The following is a 22,380-nucleotide window of genomic DNA, read 5'->3' on the forward strand; positions in this document are numbered from 1 at the left end:
TTTTGTGACTTTATGTTCTAGACAAGATGATGGGATTGCTGCTCAGCAGCTCCTAATCAGGTTTACATTTTTATGTCCTATATGAAATTTGTGGCAAATTACATCTTTCCATTTATTATTTAGCAGACAGGTGCACAGAAAGCAAAGCTGGTGGTGGCAGAGCGGGACTTGTTAGCCACTACAAACTGCAACATATTTGTACTAGGAAAAAAAGCCCTATTTTACGCATAAATCTCACTAATTAGTAAAATCTGGATAAGCAGTATTTTCTATGAGATATAGGCATACCATATTCAAACTGTTTGTTGAATAGGCTCTCATTTGGAGCTGAGAACATTGATTAGAAATAGGCATATTATGGCCAGTCATCACAGAAATATTGAGTTATGGTTCTGTTAATAAAACTGCAGGGGCTTTGGCTATCCCTTGACTGAATTCTTTGTAGAAAAGTGTTGATCACACAGCTCTGAGCACATAATCTCTTGCCATGAGGTGGATTCTTTTGCTAAGGATGCCAGACTACAGCCTCTGAAGTGAAAACATAAAAATAAAATTGCCCTAACCATCGTATGTTCAGCCTCCTAGAATTACTTGATAGGATAGATAAGTTTCACCACCATTAATGAGGACACTAAGGAGTAGCTGTGGAGAGTCTGGTTGTGAAAATGGTTAAGGAGGAAAAAGCTGAACTGAACCATGGGGATATTTTAAATGGAGGGACATATCCTTCTGTATCTCCAATTCTAACTGAAAACAAAAACAATCATCAGACTCTCACTGCCAACAACACTATGCTTCTTTCCTTGAATTCCAGCCTACTGTTAGAAGCAGCTCAAACCCACATGGGACTGCAGTACTATGGAGATTGAGCAATGCCTACCTGACTATTCATGGAAAAAGGTTATTCATAACACTAAGTGACTAAGACTAAAACAGAGAGACTGATATGCCAGAAGTTACAACTTTCAGTAACCCCTTTGGCTCACGTATTTTCGAGTATGATAAAATGACAAGGATGATGAAGGCAAATTAACAGCTTTTAAAAGTTGGGAGTGGGAGGACAAATGACATTTTGATGAGAAGAATGACAGATAAAATGATCCAGACAATTGGGATTATGCAGAACATAATTTCTGTGCCAATCCACGTTTTTTTTTTAAAGCAGTAGCAGTTGGGATCTGACAAATGAAACAATAAAACCATTCTCAAATAAACAAAAATGAGAAGTGTAGCTGTGTGATAAATGCTAAGATAAAATAGGAGAGCTGAACACCAGCATGTACAGCTAATGGCAATTTTTTGCTAAAAGACTAACATTCACATCCCTCTCTTGAACCATAGTTTGGACAGAAACAATAAGCTGTCAGAAAGTTTCATTTCACCTCTCCCATTCTTGCACCCACCAGCTAAATGACTCTGCATGGCTCAGGACTACCAAACACTGCAGACCCGGAGCTCAAACTACCTCAGAGAAAAATTATTCTGAAATTTCATTGGCTTTCAATGAGCTGTAAGCCTGAGAAAATACAAATTTAATACTAAAGCTGCATTCCCAGATGATTTGGAAAATTATTTAGTGCTACGTAACCAATATATTGTTTTAAAATTACCTTATAAAATAAAATAACACCCTCCTAAATGTCAATTTATCTACTGAACAGCACTGCCTGAGTTAAGTACAGCAAGGAAACAACCGGCATGAATGAGCTGAGAGCCATATGAGCTACTGCACTGATTCATGGACAGAACAGTTTCTTGCTAAATTCTTGCTAAACTTAAGAATTTGTAAATGAGAATGAAGGAGATGGAAAAAAAAAATCCTGGATATCTTGATCATAGTGTCTGAGACTTCTGCAAGTGAAATATTTCTCTGAGAGGGACAAAACTGTATGAGTGTACCTGCTGCTGCTCAGTTTTAAGAACAATCATTCAATTTTAATGGAATTTGGAAAATTACTCTGAAATCCTTTAATTGGAAAGCAAAAGAAAATAATCCTGAAGTATTGTCATCAAATCTGTAAATTGGTTCCTGGAAGAGCTGAAGTGCCATCCTGCATGTCTGTCAGACACTGAGGCAAGTCATATATGTCTCTGCCTTTACTTCAGTTTAAGTAAATAATTCTTGCATGTGGGTATCAAGCTCTGTGACTTAAAATAGGAACCATGTATGTGCATATGAAGAAAAATTTCATTTGTCTTAGGGCTATGTAGACGTTTCTCCTGCCCATATTTTGGCATCATACTAAGTTGGCTCTTAGTTGCTATTTACATCAATATATTAATCTCAAATTAAATTGGTTTCTACTTGAGCTATGTTGCTGCAGAACAAATAGATCTTAATTCTACTATTAAGTGAAGTAGCAAGTACCAAAGATTACCAAATTAGCTCACACAACTAGCAGTGGGCACGCTACCAAACAGCACAGAACTCAAGGGAATTCTGGGGAAAATTCTAAGGAAAACTGAGATATATCTAAATGGTACCATGAGCTTCTCACTCATAGGAAATATAAAACCTGAACCAAACCAACAAAGAAGCAGGAATAATTCATTGGACTATCTAGAATTAGTTTAAATGATAGAGAGTAACACAATTTTTCAGACTGATAGGAAGTTTTGCAGCCCTTTCACTTCAATGATAAACATTGGGATTTTTAGAGATGGTAAGTAGTATTTAACTAAATATAATTGAGTATAATTGAACCTTCAAAACAGATTGCCCACAGAAGCTGTGGATGTTCCATCCCCTGAAGCGTCCAAGGCCAGCTGGATGAGGTTTGACAACCAGGTCTAGTGGAAGATGTCCCTGCCTATGGCAGGGGTTTGGGACTAGATATAATCAAAGGCCTCTTCCAACCCAAACTTTTCCATTATTTCACAGAGAAGAATTAGTACCAAATCTCCACTATTCAGCAGTGTAGGAAATACATGGCCAAAACACTACTAAGTTTTTGTTTCATGGCAAATACTAAAATATCAAAATATCTTGTTTCTGGGTACAACTAAAACATACACTCTGAACAGGCTTGTCTTGGCAAAAATAAATTAAAATTTTGAAATTTGAGACTGTTGTATTCTATGTCTTCAGCTTTCATCTATCAATACAAAAGTTCATACCACTAACAACAACAAAAATGAATTAAACTCTACCTTCCAGTGCATGAAGACAGCCTATATGAAAAATGGAGAGGGACCTTTTACACGAGCTATAGTGACAGGACAAGAGGAAATGGATTCAAACTTAAAGACACTAGGTTTAGATTAGATATTAGGAAAAAAATTCTTCCCTATGAAGGTGATGAGGCACTGGAACAGGTTTCCCAGAGAAGCTGTGGATGCCTGATCCTTGGAAGTGTTGAAAGCTAGGTTGGACGGAGTTTTGAGCAACCTGATCTAGTGAAAGGTGTCCCTGACCAAATCAGGGAGATTGGAGCTAGATGATTTTTAAGGCCCCCTCTAACTCAGGCCATTCTATGATTCCATGACATAGCATGACATTTTCAATGTGATACTTTTATCTTATTAAGGGCAATGCTTAAAGCACAAACAATAGCAACACCCCCCTGCTAAATAAAGCTGCACTTTCTTTGTCACAACACAGTTGCAGGGGCCCTAGAATGCCTTTCCTAGTCCATCCTCAGGTCCTCAGCCAAGCCATAACTTTGCTTAGACCATGACATGTGCTCCCATCTGATGTCTTGGAGCTGACTCTTCCTCTCTGCTAACACCACCAGATGTAGAAGGGGCCCAGTTCAACCTCTCCTTGCGATGCATGAAAGGACTGCCCTGCTAGCTGGGGCTCTGGGGGACTGGAGCATGCAAATATGAAAGAAAATAAAGTAATAAAAAAAGTTGACTAACCTAACCCACCTGAGCTCGGCTCACAGGGATCGATGTCCTCATCATCGCTAGGACATTCAGCTGAGGCCACCAGGATGTCATCTGTAGTCTGCAAGGAAAATAAGAGTCAAATAGATGCGCTTGAACTGACTGAACATGTTGTAAGATTATCACCAGCATGTCTTCTTTATTTTCTTTCTTTTGGAATTTATGCAAGGCCGAGAGCATTCCAGACTTAAAGTGTAATTGTGCAGTGACACTCCCCAACTCTGTATTAATGGGACTTTGCTTTTCAATTTGCACTTGTCAGGATTTAGAATTGTGTTAGATATCCAGTGTGGGTGCTTACACATTTTAATTTTTTTTTTCTTTTTTTTTTTTTTTGTAATAAGGACAGAAAGTAGAAGGAGGCTTCTGGTCTTCCCTCTTTATCTCCAATATCTCTACTATAATATTACTGAGAACACTGAGGGCATTAAAATACAAGTCAAAATAATGAATTTATTTGCAGTGCAGCTGTTAAAACTATTATAAATGTAGTGATGTTTTCTCCATTAACTGCACTTGCTTTCTCAGATATAGAGTAAAAATAAAAAAAAAGGAAAAGAAGAAAACACGTCTCTCACTGAGCTGAAAACTATTTAATGAAAAGAAAGTCAAGGAAAAAACCAATAATAAATGTGTGTATGCTAGAAATTATTATGGTATTTTCTTAAATAAGTGAAGGATTTTGAGTGTGATGATGATGAATAAGTGAAGTATTGTGAGTGCTATGATTAGGTCCCAAGGCCAAAATGCATTTGGACAAGTTTTTGTATAAAGAAATTATATAAATCAAGACAAAGGAGACAAACCAGGGGATGTATAGTAAAACACACCATAAAAGTTCAAAAAAGAACAGGGGAATTCCTACCTACTGTTTCTTACAGTGCAAGAACAAGGAGATATTCAATGAAACACTGAGGCAAACAATCAGTCAACACAAAAAAATTAATATCTTTTCAAGCCACCTCTGAGAACAGTCATTTAGAAATGTAATAAGAATGTCTACAGTAATTCAGGGAAATAATACAAGGGAAATATAACCTGTCATGCACCTGGTCATTTCTCAAGAAATTACTAAAGAGGTTAGGAAGACACTTTTCCTTTGGCCAAGGCATATCATAACTGTGTACTTCAAACTTCTGTTCACCTCACCGAAGGAAATACATGGAGAGAATAAAATACTACATCATATTCAAACAAGAGGCTAAGGACAAAAGCAGGCAAAAAGCCATTCTTGGCATCCTGTATGATAAATATGCCAACAACCCATTTCAGTGAATGTGAAAACTTCTTCCTTTATCCTTTATCCATGGGTATAGAGGAGGGACATGAAATGCATGGAAGTTTTCCTTCATCAGTTTAAATCTGAAGATATAAAAAATTTATAGCTGTGCAGCAGGGCCAAAGGCTAACCAATGTTGTTTATCATTATTATTCTAACCAGAGTTTTAAAGTGAAGCATATTACAGTAATAGGCTTTGTTTTGTCATGCTTCAAGAATATTAATGAATATAAGCTTTCAGCACTTCTCTGAAGTAGGAAAGTGATACAGGAATACATTCATTAATATGTGAGGCATAACAAAGAAAAGCCCATAATAATAACCATAATATATTTTAGAGGTAAAAAACTGAGGCATAACAAAATGAAACAACTTGCTGAAGCTAATCAAAAAGGCTATAGACAACAGCTATGTTTGGATGCCATAATCACAAAAATTATCTTCCCTTATAGCTGAGAAAATTTGTAGCTAGAGGAAATAACTGTAAATGTGAAATACTGCCAAAATTAGTTGGCAGATTTGCAAAATTTAAAAAACATCCCAAAAAAAGCTTTCTAGCTATCCTCCACTTCTACCATGTAGAAAACCAAAGTTGTAACAAAAGCCAGCTGCAAACATCCTCTTCAATTTTCAATGTCCATTTCTTTACCCCAGATGAGAACCATTTAAGCTTGAAAACCAGTAGGTTGGCCTCTTTGAGGAAAATTACCTTTTTTTTTTAAATATAAAGAAAAAATAACCAAGTAGCCAGCAAAGCCTGCCCATAAGAAAATATCTGTATTGTAAACCCCACAATCATTAGGTATAAAAACATAATGATAAGTACATAAAGTATCATGTATCTTCTGAAGAGTTTCAATTTGCTAAATGAAGCAGCAGTGTCAAATTTTATCTTTTGCCCTGGAAAATACAATACTTTTATGACCTGTAGCCAGAATTCTGAATATTTATCAATGATCACTGAGGAGCTCTACACAAATACCATTAAACAGAGAGGATCACATGCATACTCAACAGTCACAGCAAGAAGTGGACTCAGACCTACTGGTCTAACTGGAATTTTGATTAGGGTACTTCTTTGTACAATTTGTGGTACATTCAAAATTCTGGTAATTCAAAATCACCAAAAATAATGAACTTTAAGTATTTTCATGTCCAAGAGATACTTTGCTCAGCTACTTAAAAGAGGGTGGCAAAACTGTCTTCATAAAGTGACACTAATTCCAATCTATAGAAAGAGTATTCATACTTCTACAAGAAGAAACTGTTCTTGAATGATAAAAATGCATGCATATTATGGGTACAGAAATGAATAATACTTTAAATAAATGTGAATATAGAATGTTGAGAAAGACCTCATTAATATCTCGGCATATTAAAGGAAGTAATGTGTGTTTCAAAGTCAATACTTGGTATAAAATTAATTTTCTTACAAGCAATAATCAAATATAAGTAGTTGAATAAGAAGCAAGGTGATAAGATGATGTGAAAAGTGTTTTTCTTCAGAAAAATATCTAAAGAAGAATTTGAGTTTAAGTACCAATTAAAAGACATGTCACAACCTGCCTCTATTTACCCCTTTCTCCAAATCCAAATAGCCCCTTGCTGCTACTAAGACATATTTTCAGAGAAAAGGGCAAAGGAGCTGTGAAAGGCAGGTGAGATAGCAGTGACCAAAGTACAAATGAAAGCTATTGGTCTGCCAGACAGAATTCAAAAAAGGATTCAGAACTAGCTAAAACACTAGAGAATATAGCGAACACATAAATTAAATGCTGTGGTCCAGTTATTTTCTGGAGTTCTTTCTCCAGAAGTGCTCAGACTGATGTAAATTTACCTGAAGAGAGAGCAGGATTTAGACCTGAGGGTGTCAGACAGCCATGGAGTGCAGATCAATAATGCAAGATAGAGTAATGTGTTTTACTTACTTGACATTATCTTTTCCTAATGCTTTTTAATTTGGATGGGAAGATTTAAAACAAATCAGTTCTCCTAAGTGAATTGCCATTGTTGCTAGCACTATGGCTAATTTACAGGACACTACTTCAAACATTCTCATTAATCAAGGATTTAAAAGTCAGTGGAAAATCCCTTATTTCAGTGAGTGCCTAATAGGATAACATCCAACTGGTATCATCATCATACATGATTGGATTAGAATGTGTCTTGGGTGAGTTGTTCAAATTCATTTAAGAGGTGATACTCCAGTTGTAAGAAATTTAAAACAAGATTAAAATAGCAGGTGTACAGTGTAAAAGATCAGGCAGAATTTCTTAATTGTTACTTCTTTTATTTGTGTATTTTCAGAGAATTTTCAGATTCAGTTTGGAGCTATGACTGTACAATTTGAAATGCAGTCCACTGTAAAATGTGGATTCTCAAAAATTTGGACATCTGTACACATATCAAAAAAATTAACATGGCAATAAAAAAATGGAGCCATATATATCCCATATTTAGTAAAACTAGAAGTCATTGCAGAATGTTGGTTCTGACAACTATTCAGCGGTGTGGCCTCTGCAGGAATTGGTCTTGCTTACATCAGCTACGTCTACTTGCAAAAATAAAGAAATTGGGATTTGTATCTCAGCCAAGAGACAGTTTAAAATATCACCAATCTGCCACCTTGCCTGAGGAAGGAAATGGTGACTATTTCAAGAAAGCTCCTGGCCAGATGAAAAAATGATGCTGTAGTCATGGCTTAAATGCAGTGACAGTCTGTAGCTATGGATAAATATCAAGCTGCCTCAAAGGTTACTATCCCTGGTTCAAAACTAGTACCAGAAAATATGGTTGTGCCCTTCTAGTAGTGTTCTTTGAATGCTATGTCATTAAAAGAAATAATTGCAAATGAATAAACAATACAGGAAAGTAATTTTTTATTATTATTCATTTTTTTGCATGACCGTGATTAAATACACACCAACTTACTCTGATTTTTATGTATGAAGTCTACTATACCTGAGGGTATGAGAGAAATATGACCTAAAAATTAAATCACCAATCTGAGCTGTGCATTCATTAAGAATATAATGGATCCTGCATATTTTCTGCTGTAGTATGGCACCAGCTCTCCTTTAAATCATAGCACCCTACAGCTACTCTGAATATAGTTTATTCCTTTCTTGTTCAAGAATATACTTTATCCAATGAGAACTGCAAGCAAATCCAAATTACACAATAGCTAAAAAGTAGCAGTCCTAAATTATTATATGAATTATAACCAGCACAACCCCTTATGACTACTCTTTAAATTATTTTAGACGAGAACTTCAATTGCGTAACTCAGAATTACTCTTATTTATTTGTACAGCTCTGGTGCCGAATGATAGCAGGCTATCGTGCCTGGTGCTAAAGGCAGCTAGAAGGCAATGACAAAACTCTGGGGAGCTTTGAGTTTGATTTTGAACAACAAATGAGTGGGAGAGGGAGCAGAGGATGAGTAGGGTCAGGTGAGGATGCTACTGAGTGGTGCTGGCAGTTACACAGGCACATTTCCCAAAATTATGCTCCCATAGAGCAGGAAGGAAGGTCAGAAAGAAAGCAGGCACAGGAAAGCCAGGCAGGAGCCTGTGGCTGGCCAAGGAGATGCTGGGAACAGATGGTGCCTGGCGAGCACTGCCGAGGCTGCAAAGCCTCTCCGAGGAAACTCCACGTGTTTGGAAATGTCTGGAGAGCGTGGAGATGAGGACAGGCAGGGCGGCACTGAGAGAGGCAGGCAGCACCCATGGCTAGGGTCGAGGGCATGGTCAAGGCATGGGAAGATGGAGCATGGTTGTATTGGGAGGGGAACTAACAAAGGTAGTGAAAAATTATTGGTGAGGTCATGGGAGCAAAGGAGACAAGGTGGCAAAAGGGGAGGGTGGCCAGGGTACAAGGGAGTTGATATTAAGAGCATAGAGTAGTCATTTTGTACTCTTGTACTGGATATATTAGTTTCTGAGGCAGAGAGGGACTTTCCCAAAAACCATCCCTTGCATATATTCCTTTTCCCCACTTTTTCCCCTTTAAATGGAGGAATAAAGTAACCTAAATCAATGGGAGTGCTGGCAGAAACCAACAGGGTATGAAACATCACAAAAGACTTCATGTGGAAAAACTCAGATTTCATATTTCAGGATGGGATTAACTGCACAATTTTCTAGCCAAGACTGCATAATTTGAATTTAATTCTCGGTGTATGAAGCAGGTCTTTGTGACTGGTTATTGAGACAGTTGTGGAAAGAAACTTGAATATGTCACATTAATCAGGTGTACTCCTCATCTGGTGTTAATAACCTGCCACTGCATGAGGCAGTTTGCTGGGAAAGAGGCAATAGTGATGTAACTGTAATATCAGCTCGAGATGATTTGCTGTTTAGACAACTGCCTCTAACGCTGTATTTAACCTCCTATAGGTCAAACAAGTACATGTGCATCAATTACTGCTCGTCCACCCACATCCAAAAAGTACTTTCTCAGCACTGTGCTACTGAAAAACGTTATTTCTGGACATGGGTATTAAAATGCTAATATTTCAAGCACATGCACAATATTTATTAAATCTTTCGCTAACTGCTGACATGTTATTACCCCGTAATGTGAAAATACAGTAACTGAAAATCGAAACACTTTCTCAAAACTGGCTCTGATCTAATTAATACTACCATGTTATTTCTTGAATTGTCAGTGTTTGATGCTGAGAGAAAGCAAAAGCCTTGATTAATAAGTTCTTCTCACAGGAAAAAAAAAAAAAAAAAGAAACCTCGAGGATATAGCAACCAAATACAAGGCCTTTCAGTCAGTGAAATGAGTGTTGCAGAAATCAATCTCAGAGGTGTAGGTGAAAAGCTCAAGACGATGCCTCAGATGCCCTGCAGGACACCTTCAGTCTCTGTCCTCAAATCCCAGCAGTGATGGGAACATACCTGCTCCACACAGAAAAACAGTCACCTCAATTCTAGCCTCCACCTCTCCACATACAGACAGTTTATCTTTTCACACAATAACCTTAAAATCCATGGTATTCATTCTATGCATAAAAACTTTTGTCTTTTTCTCCAGCCACCCTTCTCCACCCAAACATCTAAATTGTCATGGGCAAAATTGCTGTAAATAGCAGGAGCATATTTGAGAAACAGATTTATAGTAAAATAATGTCAACAAAACTGTGTGCCTTTAAGCTCGGAATTTGAAGTTAATTACTTGGGTCAAAGTCTTAGAGTTGCTCAGCTCGTCTGTAAAGATGCAGAAGCAGAACTGAAAAATCCACATGCTAGCAAACCTGGACAGATAGCCAGGCAGCACTCTGCACTAATCTTTAAAAATTAAAGTATTACTAATTAAAAAATAAGAAAAAAATCCAAACATTTTCCTATCAGGTCATGTTTCTTACCTTCTGCAACATATGGATTAAGTTAGTTTCACAGATGTAGACCAAAAGCAATTTCTATATTAATTTTATTTTAAAATATCACATTTCTTGACCCCTTTTGAAACTATTTGGATTTGATGCCTAGAAAATTATCCCACTGCTTTTCTTCTGTGTTTCTCTCCCAGCTTGGTAACAAATGAAAATGCACACATCTCCATTAGTACATTTTCACTGGCCACTTTTCCATATTTAAAGGCTTTACAAGGAGATATTTAATAGAATACTCACTGTTTAACAGTGGGGGCTACTTTGAGCTTCCCTTCTTGAAAATTAATCCTGCACTAGTTGTGGCTTTTTGAAAGCAGAGCAAGAAGCAGCCACACAGCGACAGACTACCAAGAATGGGAGAAGGGTTATTTTTTGAGGTAATTTAATATTTGCATCAAGGAACAACAGATGTTTACCATGAATATTGGTCTAATGCTTCAAAGCAATGCTGGCTGCAATCAAGAGTGAATTGTCCATCTTCCACACCCTTCCCATCAAGGCCAACTTATATCATAAACCCCTAGCACAAGAAGTCATGTCAGCATCTTGGATATCTTTGCATTGATTAAGACCTAAATTTGTTTTGCAGTGCCAGATGAACAGACTAGGGTTTGAATTACTTTCCAAAAAAAAAAAAAGAAAAAACAGTATGGCACTGTCTTGCTTCTGACTGATTCAGAACTATAGGTACAGTAAAAAGACACAACTGCTTCTGACCTTCCTTCTGGAAATATTTGGGATGGCTGGCTGGGAATGAGCGAGGTATAAGCTCTCTACCATGTTCACTGCTCCCTTTGCTCCATCCTGCCCTCTCCCTCCCTTCTGCAGTGGGGCTGATGGAAACAGGAGCTCACTCCTGCTCTCAGGGCCCTTGGGAACTGGGCTGACCCCTGAGCTTGGTCTGACCCAGAGCCTGGAGCAATCCGCATGGATATGCAGGCACAACTAGCCCAAAGCTAGTTTTCTCTCATGCTGGAGAAAAAAACAAAAACAAAAACAAAAACAGTTGAAGAGATGTGGCACAAAATTGCTCTTTATCTCCTGAAAGCAGACACTGCTATGCAACATGCTAGTTACCAAAACCATGGACACCTAATTACATAATGCCTATTATTTATACTGCGCCATTTGTGAAAGCTGTCATGGCTGCTTGGATGTAGAACAAGTGAGTCACTACCTCACTCCTTTCTCATCTAACTTTTAGATTCACAGTGGTGTAACATTTCTGGATCCAGAAATAATTTTGTTGGCTAATTTTCATTCTGCAATTACAAATAGTTCTGCCATGGATCATACTGATCAGAGGAAGTTGTGCTACTTTTCAACTTACCTGTTTCACCCTTATTTCCCCCAGGTAATGAAAACAGGTTGAAAGAAAGAGACAGATAATCTGTGAATTCTTTAAAAGTCTCTTGTTCTTTCTTTCCAAGATCCTTTACAGAACATCCATATTCCTCTCCCATAAACACCATCGCTCATTCCACAGCAAGAACAACAAAAACTCGCTTTGATTTTTGTTTTGTTTTTATATTTGCACTGAGCCTAAAATATATGGAATAGAATAGGGTTGATGAAATGCAATCCTATTATTTTCTCCTAGGCGAGAAAATTATTTTGCCTCTAAGTACGAGGGAAATGTTTCTGGGCATTATGCTTTTATTTTCTGGTGTCATTTTATTTTTAGCCATCCCTTTTGCTGAAGTAAACATTTTGGTCTCCATTAATTCTGAACTCACAAAACACAGAGGAGACAGTTTCATATTAACTCAGAGAGAGAATGTGCTTATTAAATAGCAACATTACAACAGTGATAGCAAATCTTTTAATTTATATCCCTGTATTACCAATGACATGTACAGAGATTGTTGAATTTTTGGAATATGATTCTTGCTGCATTTGTATTTATCTCAGAAAACTCAGGCATAGTATTATTAAAGCCTTCAAAATTGACAATTTAAGTTTTTGTCAGGGAAGTGGGGCTGCTTTTAATTGACCATTGAGCTGCTAGTGTAGCCTTTTTTGTTATTGTGGAGCTTTGGGTATTTTTGCAATTTAATCAAAAGTTTTAAGACTATTCTTAGCAAAATTTTTTAAGTTAGAGAGACGACTGAAATCAACATTGGACACTTTTAAAACTTGGCTGGGCTGGTTCATCCTTGAAGTCCCTTTCAACCTGGTATTTTGTGATTCTGTGATTCACTAAGTTATGAAAATACTGCAAAGTTAGAAAGGTACTAACTATGAACCACACTTTCATATTTTTTTTACAATTACAGTATTGAAAGTTTTACTTACTGGGAGTCTCCCTGACTATTAAATTGTGTCACACAAGAGCATCTTGGTCAACTGATATCCATGGGAATTTTTTTACGTGTCTCAAAAGAATGGAAGGCAAGGAAAACCCTTCAGAAGGAATACCTCCTGAAACTCACATGGAGTCTCTGTTCTCACTCAGCATGTTTTCAGGGTGGAAAAAGCTTTCTTATCTTGTAGGAAACTGCTTGAACTACTAGACTGCTTTTTAGCCATTTAAGTAAGCCAGTCATCTCATCTTGCTCCAGAGACAAGTGAGACAACAGAGGAAATATGGAATCTTCTATTTAACACTGAAGAACCATGTTCTTCAAGTTCATTTGAGCATATCTTTGGCTCAAGGCAAATTATTTTGAGTCAGTCTGATCAGGCAAGAATCTGCTACTATCCCTCTCTCAAGTCCAGTTTTCCTCTCCTGAAGGAAAATGAGCACCAGTCCCACTGTCAACACTTTCCTTCCTTAAGTTTTACAATAAATTTAAACTTTTTCAGGGTCCAAGAGGGCACATTGTTGCTCCCCAGATATTAGACCCTTTATCACATTTTATCCCCATTGTCACTGGTTTTCACAGGTTCCCCAGAGCAGGGAAAGCAAAACTGAAGCTGTTTTCTCCACAAGTCTGTCTTTGAAGCACAGCCTTTTCAAATGTAATGCACTCAATTCTACTACTAAAAAAGTCCCACATTTCCTTATCTTAAAGTTTTAATTAAAAAACTCAAATAACAATGGCAGGACTGGGGAACATACTGAGGAAATAACCTACTAGTTCTGCAGAGAAATGTTCTACAGAGGAGCTACGCTTTGTAGGTACAGCCTGGTAATACTAAGAGTTAGCTACACATAATCTGGAAAAAAGACAATGCCTAATTGCCTTTCAATTAAAATAAGTTTCATTAAAGCCACTGTTTCAGAGATACTATTAATTACACAATTTCTGAAAGTATACATTTGTCACAGAGGTGTTTGGGTTTGTTAATGATGATTTTATTTCATAAGAGCAGTCAAAATTCAGGTGAGAGACATGCTCCAGGAAAGCAGAAGCTCTGCACAGCTGGGAGATGCTCCAGGTGATTGCTGTGATATTATTTACAAGCAGATGTTATTTATAACCACATTGTTGACCAGGAAGCTCCCTTTTTCATCACATCTATGAAAATCTATGCAGGTTAAGAAAAACTGTGTCTCACACAGGAAGTATTTGTGTTTGAGACCTAAAAATATTGTCTTGCTTTAAAGGATAGGTAGTGTTTTCCAATAACAAAGAGGAACTGAGGCCTGGAAGACAGTTTCTCTTCAGCTGTCCATATTGCTGCTGATGGCATTTGGGTGGTGAGGAAGGAATAGGCTAGACTTGAGCTGGAAGGAACGAAAAATCAGTCTCAGAACAATGACAAGATGGGATACTGAGATGAAGGGCCAGGAAAGTGTGAAAGTGTGAAGGGCCAGAAACTGAGGTAAGATGTTGGAGGATTTGGGAAGAGAAATGAAACACTGTGCTCCTGCTGTAAGTCTGGGGGGACACAGACCACTACAAAGGTAAGAGAGGATGAGAGGAAAAAGAGCTACAGTAAATCAGCAAAGTGGCACATGGAGAGCCATGGAGAACTGTGGGCATGGGGAAGTTTGGGATAAGGATAAAGTATGCTGAACCAATCATTGGAATTATTACAGACTGGAAAAATTACAGACTTGTAGCCATTGGAATTGGCACCAAGATATCAGCTTTCCTTTCACTGTCAATCATAATCTGCTAATCACTCTAGCAAGGACTTCAATTTTTCAGCAGATGTCTGTCCCATTGGGATCCATCATTTAAAAGACACAAGTGTAAAGCAGAGATCTGCCAGATGAATCCACGGGCTCCAGCAGTCCATTTCAGGTTGTCAGTTCCGTGGTGCATAGTGGAACAGGTTTCTGATGTTTGTTTTGAAAGGAACTCAGAAAACCATGATACAAAACATTTGATTTGGAAAATTTCAAGTGTGAAAGGGAATGAACACCCAGAAACGGGGGGATGCCAGAACTCAAGTCTGACACGAAGCCTTAATTCACATGGCTTATGTCTGCACAATCTGATGCCATCTTAAATAAAATGCTGGTACAGATTAATAATAACATATTTGAATGTCAGCTGGTGTAAAATCACACAGTTACAGAGAAACAAAATGTTCACACTTCGGTTGTGCATCTGGTCCACAATTTCTTGTGATATTGTTTAAAACTGAGAGCCCAAACCTATGGGGAATTATCTTAAACTTGAGTATGCCTAAGGCTACATACTAATCGCTGTTCTTACTGCAGAATGGCACACTTCTGAGTCATACTGCAAAGGCAGGATTGCCATGAGGTAATCCAAAAAAATATAAATTAAAATTATTAAGTCACATAAAGTCTGGATTTTTGACCTTCATTATTAGATTATGAGCAATAGCTAGGAAGAATATGGCAGAGAATTTAAAATAGGATTCTCATTTAAAATGAGAAATTAACCATCTATGCACACCCCAGTTATTCAGTATGGCGCTGCATTTTCACAAGGTCTTTCCATTTCCTGGTGGGAACCTATCAGTTATCTGTTAAAATCGCTTTTCAAAACACCTTAGAGCTGTTGAAATACAGCAAGGAAAATACAAATACCAAAGCAGGGAAATTTCATTTGACTGGAGTGCAAACACACGATAGTGTAAGATTCCTCTTTAAAAGTAAAAAGAATTTCATAAGACTCAAAACTCTCATGGGTGCCTAGAAGTTCTTGCTGGTGCAACTAAAACATTCAGCTGACTCCCTAAATAGGCATGCTATGTCAGGAAAGGCTATAATTAAACTCCCTGAGTCTGTCACTCTTGTCTATATGGGAATGTTACTGTGATATAAATGAAGTTAATTAAAACTAGTGTAACTCTCAGGTGCATAAATTTTGCTGGAAAAAGACCAAATGTTTTGTGCATAGCTTTGGAGGGCAGGGCAGGACCCTCTAGCCAGGCCATGGATTTGCTCTGTGCATGCACAGGGGGAGGTGGAGCTGCATGGGCTTGGTGTAATGGCAGCAGTGGGATGTGTCAGTCCCTTCACGGAAACCAGCTGCTACACTCACACCAGCATCTCGCTGTGTCTGACTGCAGAGCAGACTCCACCACCCTGCAGCTCCTCGGGTTTAGCTCTCTCGCCTCTGACAGCCATGTACTGCTGTCAGGAGAGCAAACTGAGACCAAAACGATGCAGGCAAACGTGAGAAAATCTGAATTCAATCAGACTATTGCAGTCCTTCCCCCACTGCTGCACCATGAGGCACCCAGGCAGTTTGTCATCGTCAGCATGCCCTGGGTTCCTCCTGTTGGACAGCAGTCAAAGGGTCACATTCAAGTCTCAAGCTTTTATGAGTCTAAGGAAACTTCAAAACTGTCTCCTTTCAGCATTGCAGCACAGCACCTTAGTACCCAAAGGTGTTTTTTTTTCCTTTTTCCCCCTTTTTTTAAACATCTTTACAACAACATGCAATTACTAGACTCCCCAGATATCTTAGATTCCCCAGATTCCTTAGATCTGAACAAAGCTATAAAACTACCTTCACACATTGCCTGTTATTGATTTCTCCTGTCTTTAGTATTCTATGGTCTCACGCAAGGGACTCAACCTCTTCCTCCCCTGCTGTTCTCTTGAGGTCTGTCCTTTGGAGCATGGGACCTATCTCTTCTCCCTAATATGTCTGCAAAATCTATTTTTTGTAACCTCTGCTCGCCTTTGTGTCCCTGCTGAAAGATTTCTAATTAGCCTGCTCGGATGATCGAAGTCCTCTGTTGCCCTCAGTGCTTTCCCTTTTGCAGTCATTGCTCAGACTTCACTACACCAGTCCGAGAGCCTGGCTGAAGTTATTTCATCTGTTGCTCTCTGATCATCATGATGATAATGGAGTAACACTCTTCACTTAATGTTGTCCATGTATCATGAACTTTATTATCTGTAATAAGCTTCAACTCAGAGGAACAGCTTTTGAGCTGCTTGGAAAGGAGAAGGGCACAGGAGTTGCCTGCAAAGCAGTGTTCCACCCCTCTCCTCCTAGATCAGTTATCAAAAAGTAGTCTTTAGATGCATGTGAACATTTTTCACTATGACACCAAACAGGCAAGTACTTCTTGGCTACTCTGCTGTGCAGTCTTTGCCATTCAGGACATCTTTGCTAGTTTTATCCAACACCACAAAGCAGGAATTGTGATCCAGAATCTGGCCAAGAAACATTGCATAAGTGCAAGCTGTGTTACTAGGGTCCCTGACAGATGCTGGTGTGTACACAACTCTGGTTTTGGTGCTGTAAATCAAAGATTTCCTAATATGCAGAACAACAATGTGTATCACAATGTGCAGTAATTTGAAATGAAAGAAATAATAACTCTGGAACCTTATTTTGATTGATTTTTACAGAACATAAGTGTAGCATCTAAGCACTCAGGAAAAGAAAAGGAAAAAGTCTACAAGTTAAAGTGAGACTGCCCACAGTGAATTTCTTCACCTGATAACACCAATTCGTAGAGAGTAATTGTATGGAAGGAGCCACAGAATGCTGAATTTCATGATGAATGGTGACTATGACGGCAAACCATTTCCCCTAATGTTCCATTATACTTCTCAACATTTTAAATTTAATTACTCGAAAAAAAAAAAAAATAAAGGCAAAAGCCATCAATAGCCTCACCATTAGAGTGTATTTTCAACTTGAGAAGGTATTTTGTTTCACCATAAAGAAAACTTCATGTGCAAACCCAAGGGAGGCAGATCTCAGACATTATGACAATGTTGCTATAGCAATTGTTTGTAGGAAGGAGCTTCAGTGGCACGTTAGCTTAGCTCTCAAACCTACTGCTCAGCTCATGCATGTTCTTAACCAGAGTATAAACTGCCTGGTTCTCATTGTATCCTAATAAGATTTGTAAATTACTTACAGTGATGTACCTCCAACTAGGAATGGAAGAACAGTTTTGTTATTAATATTTAATCATGCTCAGAAAACCCCTTTATATCTGTGCATTCAGTTAGATATTCCAACTTCTCTTTTTGAGAAGGCAAAGTCATATAAATATAGCCTATGAATTGTGTGAAAATTTTGAAATATATTATAATATTATGAAATACAGTCCTGAATTATTGTGCATAATATGTTATTCAAATGGGGTCTTCTTTGAATAGAGGTTATTTAAGATCAGGTTAACATTTGGAAGCAAAGGAAGGAAAACCTAGATTGAGGCAAAATTTTATAATGATTCAGCATAAACAAAGGGTGTGAAAATGCAGTGTTCCAGTATTCTCAAAATCCCAAGCAGCAGATAAAGCAGAAATATCTGAATCATCCTTGCTTGTATTTAGTCCATTTAATAATACTTCACTGCTCAGCTAAACTAAATTTTCCTGGATACATTCATTAAAAATAAATGCAATTGTGCAACTCTGGTGATATTAATGGGCAGCTTCAGGCCTGAAATCAAAACCATACATTGAAAGGGTTGAGGTTTGAAGCTAGATCAGTTTTGCACAGCAATCTATGAACATAAAAGTCACAGACAATGGAAAAACTACCTCTGCAGACCAAACTCTTTGGGGTGCTCAAGTAATATACTCAGCCAGCTACAAGTACTTTCTTCAACCTACTGTACTTTAATCCCCAATTAACTTTATTAATTGATCTTATACTTTAAAACTGCTTCAGCAGCCAGAAGAGGATGGGTCCTATGAGGGCCTGATGCTTAATTTCACACTGAAGTCCTTGGTAATGAAAGATCCATCATGCTCCAAACTGAGCGCCCTACATAAAATAAGGCCACAGGGGAGCTGGCTGTGTTCTGCTTACCAAAGTGACAGCCTCTGACTAAATTCCATCAGATACATGGTGAGGCAGCTCCTTCAGATTTCCTTCCCTGTATCTGCAGCCTATCGACTTAGCATACACATATTTCAGCATGTCTCAATATTTTGCTTCAGCACACTGAAAACGTTGCAGCCTCCCTCTTTGTTCTTTACAGCCTTTCTTAGCAACCGCTGAACTAAAGTAGGTCTGGAATATCTACTTAAGCAAATTACACTCAGATATTTGGAAGGCTGAAAATCCTAGGAAAAAAACTCTATGTCTGAGTGGCTTTTGAGCAAAGCAATAATTTATCTTTAGATTTTCTTTTTTTTTTTAAATGGAAATAAAATTCACCAGCCCTTTTCAACACTAGAAAGTCATACTTAACCTCATCCATCAATATGTGCAGCATAGTCAGCCCCTGTAGTATTTTCAAAGGTAATAGAGCAAAGGCTTTTTCTAAAACACACTTGACACATGCTAATGCTCAGTCTGGCAGTACTTGCTCTGTTTTCAGAGCATATAGACTGTCCTGTTAACCCCTAGGTTTTTTTTTTTGTTTGTTTGTTTGTTTTTTTTCTTTTTTTTCTTTTTCTTTTTTTTTTCTTTTTCAGAACTCCAGACAATAAAACAAGTGGCAACTAATTTCAATAATCGACAGACATGTATGAGAGCTGTTCTTTAATTTCCCTACCCCATTCTCCACATTACAAAGAGATGAGGAGAAGATGAGGTTAACATTTAAAAATAAAGTTCTCTTGGTGGGTGACAAACATCTACAGTCCCAGAGGTTTTACTGGCTGGGGAAAACATGTCTAGAAAACTCATCGCTAGCTCTCACCCTGTAATATGGGGGGACACCCTGACACCAAGTGATTCTTTCTTCTTTTGCAGTCTTGAAACTTGTCTCCCATTTTCTTTATTAGTCACAATGCCAGGTAGCTGTAATGCCGTAGACATAAGCAAAAACCTGCTGTGATGTCCTCTTCTTTCCTACCATTTGCTTGCAAGTGCACAAAATCTCCAAATGCCCCCCAATCCTAGCATTTTAAACCACAGAACTCAGGAAATCTCTGTTTTCTGTGATGGCAATGGGAAATGCATGTTTTCCATTAGATGGCTGCTACTTTCCTAATTCATATGGGGTTTAGCACTGGAAAAGCAAAGGAAATGAAAACCTTCCCTGCAATCTTAAATCCTTTTCTGATTATGGATTTCCTTCAGGAGAAATTACCACCTAGGTGTGCATAGCTCTGCACTTGTAGCTTTATGCAACAGCTTCCAGTTAAAACAGCAGGACAGAAAACAAATGGCTTCTTTCTCCTAAAATCTTCTCCACCTATGGCCTAGTTTTGGTTGAGCAACACCAAGGTGGCTTTACATGGACAGCACCTCAAGGAAAAAGCAGGTACCAACCCACCATGAAGAAAGGGATGGCTGGCAATGGGAAATCAGGGAAGAGTGAGCATTTTGCTTCCTACAGCAGGACAGGGGCCCAGCCAGCAGCTCCCACTTGCCAGTGGGCAGGAAGAACAACACCACCAGTGAGTCCACTGCCCCTACTGCCATGTCCTGCTGCATGAGAGGCTGCTCCAACAGCTCAATAGGGCGCAGCAGACGCCAGCAGAGTGTTTACACTCATTCTGCTCCAAGAGCTAAATGTGCCATTAGAACACAATGCTAATAGCTAAATCTCAGCTGTATGTGCCAATTTGCACTTAAGGAAGGCTGTTCTCCCCTGCACCAACTTAACAGGAGCAGACTGAGCGTTAGGCGGTTTTCAGTTTTTGTGTACAAGGAGAATGCACAGACAGCAAGTGCCAGCGCCACACGATGCTGCAAAGCTGGAGTTCTGGAAATGCTGGAGCAAAGCCTCCATCAGGAGATTGTAATCATCAAATACTGGCTTGGAGATGGCAGGCTTCTCTCCACAACACATGCAGTCGTAGTGAGCATTTGCAATATTTATTCTCCATTAAACATGTAGTGTAAGTATCAATAAAGATTGTTTATCTTCTTTTACTACCAATCTGACCTTGTTGTTAATAAAAGTAAGGAATACCTTTTTTCATCAATATAGGAACACATGTAGATTGATAGTTATCACTACATGGCCTGCTTAGAGCCCTTCTAGTTTTCTTTGAAGGATCACAAATTATTCACAACACTGCGGGCTTTCTTCAGTGATAACATCTGATACATTTTATATAACATCCTTGTTTTTGTATCTGATATCAAACCCTATAAACCACATCATTTTATGGGAAACCTGAAATTGGATTCTTCTGCAACAGAACATTTCCTCCCTTGACTGTCTGCAGCACTTTATAAAATATTTATTGCTAGGATGCCTAAAAATACACATAGCCCAGCACAGCTTTAAGATGGAGAACTATTTAGCAGTCATAGACTAGATTTCATACCGCAGGGTTCTTATTAGGCAGAGTTGCCTAGAAATCACACTTATTCTCTGAAATGCGATGATAAAATATTTTCATTTCAATTGAATAATTCAGCTCCTCAAGCAGACAAAATTATATAATTTTTTACTTCTTCAAGGTTCCACAGCAAAAGCTGTGCTCCAAAAATATTCAGAGATCCAGGTGAACAAGCCTGTATCTTTCCGTCTATTTGTCTTTTATATGAGAACAAATTTAATTACTCTTTGGCTGACACACATCACATACTTCTGGTCAAGCTTCAGTATGAAATGCAGAGATGCTGTTTTGGGCCAGGCATCCCCTAGTGTGATTCATGGGATGCTGAAAATTCCCTGGGCTTGGCTGCCTGCATATAAATCGGGCAGGGCTCTTCTCCATAATGCAAATGGTAAGGCAGCCCTCTTTCCTGGCAAATTAAAGCAATGACAAACACTTTCTCAGCACTACTCAGAGAGGCATGAATTCTCCAGGGAAACACAGCACAGTGTTTTGCACCAGCCCTGGAGAAAGGCAGAGTCACACAGAGCCACTGTCCCACCCCACCACTACTGACAGTCTGACCCCTGACAAAACCACACTCACTGTGGGTGTTTCAAGTGAAGCACCAAGAAATCACCCACTACTCCCACGTATTTTGGTCTAACTGGATGTCCCAGTTGCAGATGGTGAACAAGAGGCAGGACTTGGACATCATGATGAGGGGAGAAGGCACTGGCAGTGCTGCAACCCTTTGTTAGCAAGAGAGGGGTCACTACAATTTCCAGTTTTTATGGATGTTGAAAGTTTCAACTATAAAGAACCCTTACCTTCCCACTGTTGTACCATAATTGTGTTTTTTAAAGAGTGAATTCCAGCATGATACATGAATTACATGAAACATGAGGTTTCTCCCTCTCAGTGGGGTTTATGTGAACACAGAAAGGTACCAGCTGTTACTGCATCCACACTGCAGGAGGCTGGGGCTGGCTCTCCACCCTTCCTCAGGGTGCACTTCCCAGAAAACATGTTCCCCATGCTAAGGACACGCCTTGACATTTCACAACACACCCAACCCGAGCAGGCCTGCCTTTAATTCACTACAATATGTTATTCACAAGCACATCTGTTCCATCATATTTCACCATGTTCAAGAGCCCCTAAAAGGCCATTGTCCAGTGTCTGTAGGTATAGAATGCATCCATCTTGCTCAGAACAACAGCTTTGCTTTCCCAAAAGCAGTGA

At 38.6% G+C, this 22,380-nt stretch overlaps 1 protein-coding gene across 40 annotated transcripts in view; it reads right to left on the bottom strand.

Moving 5' to 3' along the window:
* Positions 1–22,380, bottom strand: part of NRXN1 (neurexin 1) — a 669,257-nt gene that overhangs the window by 15,393 nt on the left and 631,484 nt on the right. For 28 of the 40 annotated variants that reach the window (XM_077781934.1, XM_021540205.3, XM_021540201.3 and 25 more), the window contains one exon: positions 3,862–3,949. In XM_077781934.1, coding sequence (XP_077638060.1) covers positions 3,862–3,949 — 88 coding nt within the window. The remainder of the gene's footprint in view (positions 1–3,861; positions 3,950–22,380) is intronic. The other 12 variants (XM_021540221.3, XM_021540218.3, XM_021540219.3 and 9 more) reach the window with 1 other exon arrangement.

This window comes from Lonchura striata, chromosome 3 (genome assembly GCF_046129695.1).
Source record: "Lonchura striata isolate bLonStr1 chromosome 3, bLonStr1.mat, whole genome shotgun sequence".
Taxonomy (NCBI): Eukaryota; Metazoa; Chordata; class Aves; order Passeriformes; family Estrildidae; genus Lonchura; species Lonchura striata.